The sequence below is a fragment of the Astyanax mexicanus genome, chromosome 22 (genome assembly GCF_023375975.1).
Source record: "Astyanax mexicanus isolate ESR-SI-001 chromosome 22, AstMex3_surface, whole genome shotgun sequence".
In the NCBI taxonomy this organism is placed as follows: domain Eukaryota; kingdom Metazoa; phylum Chordata; class Actinopteri; order Characiformes; family Acestrorhamphidae; genus Astyanax; species Astyanax mexicanus.
In genome coordinates this window covers 4,437,534-4,449,124 of record NC_064429.1, presented here as the reverse complement: position 1 = coordinate 4,449,124, position 11,591 = coordinate 4,437,534, and the positions used below count along the sequence as shown (strand labels likewise).

Here is an 11,591-nt window from a genome sequence, read left to right as displayed (position 1 = left end):
TACAACTGTCACAACAATCCTACCAGGACATGGCCATGGTGCACCCAAACTAACAGATCAAGCAAGAAGAGCACTGCTCAGAAAGCAGCTAAAAGGCCCTTGGTCACTCTGGAGGAGCTGCAGAAATCCACAAACAGACATACCCAGGAAGACTTGGTGGCTCTACTAAGTATTGATATATGGGGGCTGAATACTTTTGCACGTCACACTTTTTATTTGATAAAAATTTTGATAACCATGTATCATTTTCATTCACCTTCACAAATATGCGCTTCTTTCTGTTTGCCTATCACTTAGAATCTTAATAAAATACATTTAGATCTGTGGTAGTAAGGTGACAAAATGTTAAAAGTTCAAGGTGTATGAATACTTTTTCAAGCCATTTAAAAATGATGTGTCACCCTGTTGAAAAAATGCAAAGTTATGGTAAATGATGTTGACTCGTTATGCATCCAGTAAAGTGGCTATATTTCTGGTTGTGTAGACATCACAACCCCTGTGGTGAGAGATAGCCTATACTTTCCCGGCTTGTTTGGCTTTGCTCTTGCACCAACAACCGGCTGCGTCATGAACAAGGGCTGCACGATATTGGAAAAAAAACTAATACATTGCGATATTTTGTTCTGAGATATTTATTCTGATATTTTTTAAATCACAGAAATTTTCAATGTCATTATATTAGTGGTGCACTCTCATTGAGACTAAGAGACTTAGTCAAGAAAAGTAAATTTTTTTTATGTCAAACACACACCATTGCGTGGTAGGCCTGTCACGATTACAATTTCGATATATTGCCCTGAAATTATAGCGATAAACGATATTATTATCTTTTTAAGAGCATTTAATTGCAACTGACTTAGTGATAATACTATAATATCACAAATAATGTATACTCTTCTCTTAAAGACAATAAAATTTAAATTAATCATAGATAGGAAAAAATATACTTTTTTCTTGATGCTAAATGCTAACTGCTAAGCTTTGGCCTGTGTGAGTGCCATACGCTGTAGGGCACATTTATATATATCATAGATTATGCAGCAGTAAACAGTACGGTACGCAGAAGCATAAGTTGGCCTTAATCATAACTATCCATATACTTGCCTACATGCTATACGTGATCCTGGAGGCTTCCACTAGGGGCCTCCACTTGCTACAGCGGTAAGGATACCTTATCACACAGAAGCAAGTTGCCGTTCTTTAAAATGTTTCATCATGTTGATGCGGATAAGTGCTGCACTGCCCCCTAGTGTTGTTGTGTTTACTGCACTGTAATTGCATTTATTTCTAAACAGGCATAGATTTCTCTACAGTTAACGGTTTATTTCAAACATTGACTGGCTTTAAAAAGACATTTACAAGGATCCACAATACACCCATTCACAGTAGTATCACACAAAAGTGCTTTTCAATGTGCAAGAAAAAGAAGAAGCATAATTTCTGGACACAAACTTTGATCTTAATTGGCCTAAATTTGCCAAGTTCAGTCTAGGCTGGACACAATCCTTAGAACCAACTCAACTTAAGTCCATATCTGAAGAACGTTCCTAACTTCTAGCGAAATGCAATATCAAATATACAATCATTTGTGGTTTTAGTCTTTTTTTTCTGGAATATCTTTTTAAAATCTGATATTTACAAGTTTGTCAAGGTATGATTTCATGTCACATATATAGTATCAGTCCAGAAATTGCACAAAATTGTTGCTGATCAGTGATATATATGTACATAAAAATACAATTGAGAATACAACTTGGAGACTACCAGGCTTTTTTTTACATTCTCCTCTGCTTTGGTTAGGTTTTCCTTCTCCATAGGGTTAACATTTCAACCATGAATATATATTTCACTACCTTCACATCTTCACCAGCCAATCTTGAGTTAGCTGGTAGCTGTATAAAGTCACGGTTGTGGTTCTCCATGTCCGAAGCAAATGTAGTTCTGTCACCTGATATTACCAAGCTGAAGTGTTAGATATGAGTGGAAGCTCTGGCGTCCATGGAGCTGGAGCGGGACAGATATCGGCTCAGCGTTCGGCCTTCCTCTCCCATCGCGTTCTCCACCTTTGACAGAATGGAGCTCTTGAACTTCCGCCTGAAATCGTTGCCCATGAAGACGTAGAGAATGGGGTTGAGGAAGCTGTTGACCGAGGCGGTCACGGTGCCGATTTTAAGTCCGAGTTCCATGACATCATTGGGAAGGCTTCGGTTCAGCTCGACGAGAACAAACGTGTGGTACGGCAACCAGCAGAGGAAGAAGGTGATGATGAGTGCCGTCATGACCTTGAAAGGCTTGGTGGATTTGGCCATCTGGTTGCTTTTCAGCTTGAAGATGATGATGGAGTAGCAGAAGATGATGATCAGGAATGGAACGATGAAGCCGAGAACAAATCGAGTTGTGGCTACAGTTCCGTGGCTGTACTCGCTCGTGGTGTAGTTGTTGAGGCACCGGCGCACACCAAGGTGCTCCTGGACTTCACGGTAAATGACTGAAGGAGCGTTCAAGGCTGTTGCGAGAACCCACGCAAGGATGACCATCACCCACGCCTTGCTTATGGTGCGCTGGTTCTGCGCCCACACAGGAAACATGACCGACACACAGCGGTCCATGCTGATGACGACGAGGAGGAAGATGCTGCTGAACATGTTGAGGAACATGACGAAGGACGAGAACTTGCACATGAAGTGTCCGAAAATCCAGTCGGCGGTGGCCATGTAGATGGTGTTGACCGGCAAACTGGCGCAGAAGATGAAATCTGACATGGCCAGGCTCAGGTACCAGGTGGTGTTGACTGACTTCTTCATCTTGAACCCAGCGATCCAGATCACCACGCCATTTCCCACAATGCCCAGCACGCAGATGAACGCGTTAACAGCCAGCAGAAGCATACACATCACTTCTCCAGAACAGATAGGGCGCACTCTGTAGAGGTGTACCTCCTCGGATGTTGCATTTTCTGCTATGTAATTGCTGTAGTCCACACCAGAGTAATCGAAATTGAAATCAGAATCCATTGTGAAACGTCCAAACTGTGATCTGTGATCCCTGTGAAGACAAGAATTCTTGTTATTTTTATGGTCAGGTTAAACATATGTAGAGAAAAATGTATCAATCCTACATGGTATAAACTGGTTTAAACTGGTATAAACTATTGCCTGACTCTGCTTTCAGAATGGCAAGTCCTTTGTGTCGCCCAATGTTTGTCTCTTGTAGTTGTGTTTGAGTTGTGTATATTGGTCTGGCCAGTTAGCATGCTGGCTAATTTAGCAAGGTACCTATGAAGCCATCTAGAACAACTTTTTTTCATTCAATTTTGTTCCTTTTCTCTACACTGTAAATAACGAGTATAAATGAAGACCATAAATGAACACATAAGGAATCATGTAGTAACTTAAACCAGGTAAACAAACCAAACTACTCTGCATTACTAAGCATTTAGGTGCTCTTATCTGGGGAGCTGTTAACTTGTGGTTTCTGAGGAAACGCTTGTTCTTCCATTCCTGCGACATTCCTGATGAGTGCCAATTTCATTATTATATTTCTAATGTTTTTCGCGGTGACTGCACTTAAGGATACTTTCAAATTTCTTGAAATGTTTCAGATTAACAGACCTTCATTTCTCAAAGTATTTTGTCTTTACTTAGTTGAGTAGTTCTTGGATTAGATCATAGATAGATAGATAGATAGATAGATAGATAGATAGATAGATAGATAGATAGATAGATAGATAGATAGATAGATAGATAGATAGATAGATAGATAGATAGATAGATAGATAGATAGATAGATAGATAGATAGATAGATCCCCGAGGGGAAATTCCAGATCATTACTCAAGTAGAGCTATTCACTGTATACCAACTCTACCTCTTCACTACTTTACAACTGATGCTCTCAAACACTTAAATTAAGAGACAAGAAATTCAAGTCATTAACTCTTGATGAGTTCAGCACAGCTGTTAACTGAAAGCCTGAACTCCAGGTGACTCTACTGTGTAAAGCTGACAGAGAAAATCCTGCCAAGAGGTGCTGCTTTGAAGAATATAAAACGTAAAGCATATTCTGGTTTGTTTAACACTTTTTCATTTGTTTAATTCCGTATGTTTTTCTTCATAGTTTGTATGACTTTAGTATTAATCTAAAATAAAGAACATTTTAAAAATAATGAAGCCACTGAATTTAAAGTGTCTGCAAACTGTTGACTGGTGTATTTTGGTAGTATGTGCATCTATAGACGCATCTATAAAACAGGAGAAAATGAAACAACACTAATACACCTAACTTCCTTGTTCAGAACCACAATGCGAAAAAGTACAAAATGAAATTTCGTAGAAACCGAAGTTTCAGACAGTTGAAGCTGTAAGCCTCACATATGTCTAAGATTGGTCTAAAGAATGTGTGTATCCAATCGTTTAGACTTTTGTATCACTGTATCATAATTTATTTGCATAAATCTGGTGAAATCTTAACTCAATCTGTGACTTGTTGCTATGTTCTTGTGATGTCAGCTGCTTATTGCCAAATTATGCCAAATTCTATACTCATTCTCTCTTAAGAAATCACTGGTGGTTTGTCGCTCTGTTGCCTTTCTGTGTGAACACAGGATATGTCAGGGTTGGGCAATTTCAGACCCAGAAGGCCAAATGTGTGTAAAATATTTAGGTGTTGACTAACTAACATGCATTAGTGCATTAGTTCACCTGAATAAAACATGAGCTTATACATTAACAATGCTTAGGTAATGTTAATTAAACACGGAACTACAGCATTAATTAATGTTACTTTCACATTAACTAACATTAGAAGTGAAGCATTTGTTAAGATGAACAATAAATAAATCATACACTTCATTAATAATGTTAATAACTAATGTTTATTAAACAAGTAACAACTGCTCTTCTTGTGATTTGATTATATGCTGCAGCAGATTATATGCTGCAGTCATTGGTAAATATTTATTAATTAAATATTAGTTATGGCTGTGATAACACTTATGCAGTGGTAGCCAGTTACTTGTTTTATTTACTGATATGAGTTAACTAATATAATATAATATATTTTACATTTTTACTGCAACTGGAAGTACATCTCTACATGGATTAGAATTATTTCAATTTCACTTTATATCAGGTATATTTATTTTACTGAACAGAGCTAAATAAGTGCTTAGTAATGTTTAACAGATGTTAATATTTCTGCTTTATATTTACAATTTCTACATGTAAGTTGAATTACAACAAGCACCCCCCCCCCCCCACACACACACACACACACACATATATATATATATATGATGAAATGAAGCATAAGCACCATCCACACGAATATTTACTTAAATATAAATATTTAAAGATTACTGTATGCATAACTGCAGTACACAAGTACACATATGACAAGAAAATTAACTAACACAGTTTTTACTTGTTTATCTAACATTAGTATAAGTATATGATAATAAAGTATAGGATTTATTGTTCATCTTAACAAATGATTCACTTGTAATGTGAAAGTAACATTAATTAATGCTGTTTTTCCGTGTTTAATTAACATTACCTAAGCATTGTTATTATATTACCTCATTTCTTATTCATGGTAACTAATGCATTAATTCATGTTAGTTAGTCAACACTTAATGTAAAGTGTTACCAATTCTTTTGCTTTTCCTGCTCAAGCAGACCTGAATCCCCTTCCAGGTTTGGTTTAAATCAGGGAAATCAGTCCCCCTGTTTACTCCTGGCCTTAGTAGATCTAACTAAGCTTTCCTGCAATAGACCGGGATTTTTTGTCACCACAGGTACCATCCAACACACTTCATACTTTCAGTGTCAATTCCTGATTGAGGTTCCTGAACTGCCATTCAGTTTAAGTAAACAATGAACAAGAAATTCAACATAACAGTAAAATGTTCCAACCAATCATGTTGAGTACAATGCAAAACATTATGTACAGGCAAGTGCAGTCATGTTAAATTCAGTCTAAAGAAAAAAAACTTTAGTTTTTTATATCCTTATACTAAAGTAAAGGTGCTATATTATTTTGATACCTTATTTAATGAGCTGCCATTTAAAAAAGGCACATTCTCTATATTTATTTTTTAACACAAGTAAAAATGATGACGTTAATCTTGAGTTTTTACAATGCTTTTAAATATGGCAACAAATATTAGCAATTTCATCTAATTTGATTAGCTTGAATGATTTTATGAACACTTTATTTTTTGTGTGGACCTTTGTAAATGTTTAATAAACCCTTAACTAAGTGTCTGTAACTCATTAACAACATATCATTAATGCAGCAAGCAGCAGTGAAGCATCTGAATACTTTGAGGTACATCCAGTGCCCTGCACAATTCTTGGCAGCCCTGGGTAAAATGTGTAAAAAGCCTTAAAATAAATTAGATTTTTACTGCATATGCATAATATTATACTGAACATTGTGGTAAAATGCAACTTTAAACTCAAGTCAATTAAAAAAATAAATAAAAAAATAAAAATTCATAGAATCACCTGTTCCTCAGTGAGGAACCCTAAGGATTCCTAGAAAATAAATGTAATAATAGCCTTTCTGTCATTTCTTCTGTAGAAATTAGTTTCTAGTAACCATGAAGTATGTAATTCATCACTTCCTGTTTCTGTGGAGTATACAGTACCTGTCACAAGTTTGGACACATATTAAGTGTTTTTATATAAAAAAAAAAAGTTTACATTGTAGATTAATACTAAAGTCATCCAAACTATGAAGAAAAAAACTATGGAATTATTTAGTGAACAAAAAAGTGTTAAACAAACCAGAATATGTTTTATATTTTACATTCTTCAAAGTAGCACCTCTTGCTTAGATGACAGCGTTGAACATCTTGGCTGGATTTTCTCAGTCAGCTTTATGAGGTAGAGTCACCTGGAATTCAGCTTTCAGTTAACAGCTGTGCTGAACTCATCAAGAGTTAATTACTTGAATTTCTTGTCTCTTAATAAAGTGTTTGAGAGCATCAGTTGTAAAGTAGTAAAAAGGTAGAGTTACAGGTATACAGTGAATAATAGCTCTATTTGAGTATTCTAATCCAGATTATGAGAAGCAACAACTACTCAACTAAGTAAAGAAAAAAATACTTTATAAAAATTAGGTCAGTCCATCCGAAACATTTCAAGAACTTTGAAATTATCCTCAAGTGCTGTCACCGCAAAGACCATCAAAAACATTATAATGATGAAACTGGCTCTCATCAGGATATCCCTAGGAAGGGAAGAGCAAGAGTTTCCTCTATTGTACAGGATAGGTTCATTAAAGTTACCAGCCTCAGAAATTGTAAGTTAACAGCTCCCCAGATAAGAGCACCTAAATGCTTCTTTACAGAGTATTTTGGTTTGTTTAACTGTTGCTACATGATCCCTTATCTGTTCCTTCATAGTCCTACAATGTGGGAAAAACAATAAAAAAAAAAACAGTGAATAAGAAGTTGTGTCCAAACTTTTGATTGGTACTGTAAATATGATGTTACACAGAGGCCTATTTCTTCTGTCCAATTTTTCGACATGGGAAAGACAAAAAAACACACTATTCAAATAAGGCAGATGTGTGTTTACCCCTAATCTAATCCTTACTGTCAATATAACTCTAGTCCTAAAATTAATCTCAATCCCAACCCTAATCCTAACCCTAATCTTAACCCTAGTCCGAAACTTAATAAAAAAAAAAATTATATAATTTTATTTCTAATTTTTCCCATTTTCTCCCCAATGTACACAGCCAATTACCCAACCCATTCATTAGGACTCCCCCTATCACTAGTGATGCCCCAACACACCAGGAGGGTGAAGACTAACATATGCCTCCTCTGATACATGTGAAGCCAGCCACCGCTTCTTTTCGAGCTGCTGCTGATGCAGTATTGCTTAGTATCATCACAGCACACTCGGAAAGCGCAGCGTCTTGTTTCCGGTACATCAGCTCACAGATGCCCTGTGCTGCAGACATCACCCTAGGAGTGATGTGGGGAGAGAGAGCGCCATCTACCCACCCAGAGGGAGCAAGGCCAATTGTGCTCCCTCTGAGCGCCGGCAGCTTGATGGTAAAGCTGCATGAGCGGGGGTTTGAACCTGCGACCTCCCGCTCATAGTGGCAGCGATTTAGACCGCTGGACCACTCGGCACTCCCGAAACTTAATTTTAATAGAATCCTAATCATTATCCTGGCCCTAGTCCGAAACTTAATATTAATAGAAACCTTATTCGAATCATCCTAACTCTAGTCCTAAACTTTATCTTAATACAAACCTAATTCTAAGCATCATACTGGCTCTAGTCCTAAAGTTAATCTAAATACAAACCCAAATTCTATCCATCATCCTGGGCCTAATCCTAAACTTGATCTTAATACAGTACCTAATCCTAATCATCCTAGCCCTAACCCTAAACTTAATCTTAATGCCAAATCTAATTCTTACCATCATCCTGACTCTAGTCCTAAAATTAACCTTAATAAAGAGCCACTAAACCCAATTTATAGCTTAAATGTGTTTCTTTGAAGTAATGAAACATACCTGTCCTGCTTACAATTGTATATAATATATAAATATATAATATAATATATATTTCCTAACGTTTAAAAAAGCTTTTATTGTGGTATTTTCTGCCTCTGCGGCACTAGTTCCAAATCTAATTGTAACCTAGCCCGCTCCAGTTACAGAGTAGTATCAGTAGTAACAATTTCTCATGTTATTATCTACAGATATGATTTTGGACACTTCAAATAAAGTTAAGCACAGCTAAATTCAGTTTAGTTATTCAGTAAAAGCCTATTGATAATCTAATGAATATTTAGCTGCTGCTACATATGTCACTGAAAGTCTGAAAATGTATTTAATTGAATATGGACCCCTCCAAAAAAAAGTGTCATTTTTTTGTTTATTTGTTTCTAAATGGATTGTATAGAAATGTTTAAAAATTGTAAAAAGTTTAAAAGAATGGAAATCTGTCAGTTGTGTTTCAGTAAAAGCATCTGTTAATGAAATAATATTTTTACCAGAAAGAAATTCATTAAAATTTTGAGTGCTTTGGTACCATGAATGATTAATAACTTTGTAGTGTACTGCCACCTAGCAGTAGAATATATTGAGCTGCTGTCTAGTCATAATGTGTTATATAAAAATCAAATAAACACTGCCAGCCCCTGTATCCACATCAGAAATGAATGAAATGTCAGTAATAGTAATAGTATTCAGTACTATATCCTGTACAATACAGTTCTGAACTACAATACTGGACAAAAGTTTTACAACACCCCCAGCTGGTCTGTAGCAATGAAAATAAACTGAGCTTTGGAAATGGATGCAAAAAAAAAAAAAAAGTCAATTTCCAAATCCTTCCAAATCTTTATCTGTAGTAAATCAGCGCTGGAACAGATTGGGTTACTGCTGTTACTCTCTACTGCAGCAGCATTTACACACTTAAAGCACATTCACACTTTCATCATCATAATAACTAGAAAAAGAAACCCAGAAAAACAAATAACTCTGTAACTATTAAAACCTCTACAGGAAGAGTCACGTCTGGCTGACCCACATGGCAACAGCTTTAGACTTTAGCTCAGATTAGCATAATTGGACTAAGTCTCAGTTTCAGCATCTGACAAGTAAAGTGAAAAGCAGTAATACAATTATTGATAAGATGAGAAAATGTATTAAAAAGGAGCTTGTCTGGGTCCTGTAGTACATCTAAACTGTAGGGGTGTTCTAAAACTTTTGACTGGGAGCGTATATGCTCGTCTTTCTTTCAACAGACATTGGCATTTTGGTAACACTATACAAATAACAGTACTTGTGACAGTAATAGTAATAAACATTATTAAATGGTTAAGTAATAAATCTCAATTATTAATTGGCACTAGGCATTGAGACATTGCATGTGTGATGATTGATAATTAGTCTTAATTAGTGTCAATTAATAATTATGTGAGATATTCTGTCATTTGGACTGTTAAATAATCTACCCCTGTTATAAAATGTTACCAGCATTTTTAACTCATACTATTTGAAGACTGAACCAAAAATTGGAAACCTAAACTTACTAAGCTAAAAGTTTAAAATAAATCTAAGCAAAACTGTGAGGAATTTTGTTAAAAAAAATAGTTAAAAAATATAAATCGATATAAAAGAAAGAAGAAAAAAAACACAGCAATGACTTACCTTAAACAGAAACTAGAGCCTGTGGCATGCTTGTACACAGAGGCCTTTAACAGCTGTTCTGTCTAAAGCATTTATAACTGAGTCAGACGCCCCTTTTGGTGTGATGACAGATGGTTTATTTGACCACAGAACCTCTGACGCCCTCAAAAAACGCTTCCACTGTATTTCTTTAAGTTGTTTTCTTTGTCAAAAACATCCCCGCAGTTTCACTTCTCTTTTCCTGATTGTGGTAATAACACAGCAGTGTTGCAATACTGAAGAAGGGCCTTTCTAAGGCCTTATATGCTCGATTCATAAGAAAGTGTGTATGCAGATGACGTTCATTCATCTAAGCTAGTGTTTCCCACAGTCTGTTTGCCTCAACAATGCTCGGCTGGTAATTACAATTTTTATACATAGGGTGGAATATTCTGATACTATTTTAATGCTAATGTTGTGGTAATAAAACATGAAGTTTAATTTTTGTCTCTTTTTTTATAAATGGATTCTATAGAAATATATAAAAATCAGAAGTGGAAGCGTGGAAATGTATCAGTTGTGTTTCAGTAAAAAACACATTAGATGGAATGATCATTTTACCAGAAAGAAATTCATTAACACAAGTAAAAAACTGGGAAAAAAATACTAAATTAACATATTCTGACAAAATGTCTAATATCTGATTTTCTGTAGCCTGTATGAATTTATTTCAAGTAATCAAATAAACCCTGCTAGTCCCTGCATCCACATCAGAAATTAATGAAATGTAAATAATAGTAATAGTATTCAGTACTATATCCTGTACAATAAAATTCTGAACTACACTACTGGTCAAAAGTTTTACATCAAACTACCTGTTCACAGTGCTATTTACACAGCGTTATTCTATTGTCCATGTTTGCCTACCTGTTACAACCTTATTTTTGATTTCCCTCGACTCCTCGTACGATCCCTGGACTGTTAATCGTGTTGGTAAGTTTATTCTATCTGGCTGTTCTGCTGTTTGCCAGTATTGACCTTGCTCGTTTTGACCACCCCTTGTGCTGTAGCTTTATTTAATAAACGCATTCATTTTCATCTGCGTATGTCTGAGTCCTGTCCATAACAATTAAATATTACTAAATTTAAATGCTTAAGAATGTTGTTACAAATGTTATAATGAATTTATACATTAGTTAAACATTTTAAAATGATTAAAAATGTCTTGACTATGTGAAAACACAATTTATAATTAGGCATGCTGAGCTATTCTGCAGTAAGTATTGCTCATTAGTGTACGCTTATTATTATCTAGTGTTACCCAATGTTGTTAATGTCCAATTAAAATAACAATCTGTAAATTTGGGGGACTTGGGGATTTAGAGACCTCTCTGGTGAGAATGTGTCATTGCACCAAGCATGTGGAAAGATACTTTAAATATAGGTTTATG

At 35.6% G+C, this 11,591-nt stretch overlaps 1 protein-coding gene across 1 annotated transcript; it reads right to left on the bottom strand.

Moving 5' to 3' along the window:
* Nucleotides 1-631: 631 nt before the first annotated feature.
* LOC111189642 (chemerin-like receptor 1) lies at nucleotides 632-10,283 on the bottom strand. Its single transcript, XM_022663305.2, has 2 exons — nucleotides 10,183-10,283; nucleotides 632-3,045 (listed from the first exon to the last, which is right to left on the bottom strand). The coding sequence occupies exon 2, from the start codon at nucleotides 3,012-3,014 to the stop codon at nucleotides 1,971-1,973; it is 1,044 nt and encodes a 347-aa protein (XP_022519026.2). The 5' UTR covers nucleotides 3,015-3,045; nucleotides 10,183-10,283; the 3' UTR covers nucleotides 632-1,970.
* Nucleotides 10,284-11,591: the final 1,308 nt, after the last annotated feature.

Coding starts and splice junctions, on each gene's coding strand:
- LOC111189642 (XM_022663305.2), bottom strand. CDS start 3,014: ATGGATTCTGATTTCAATTTCGATTACTCTGGTGTGGACTACAGCAAT.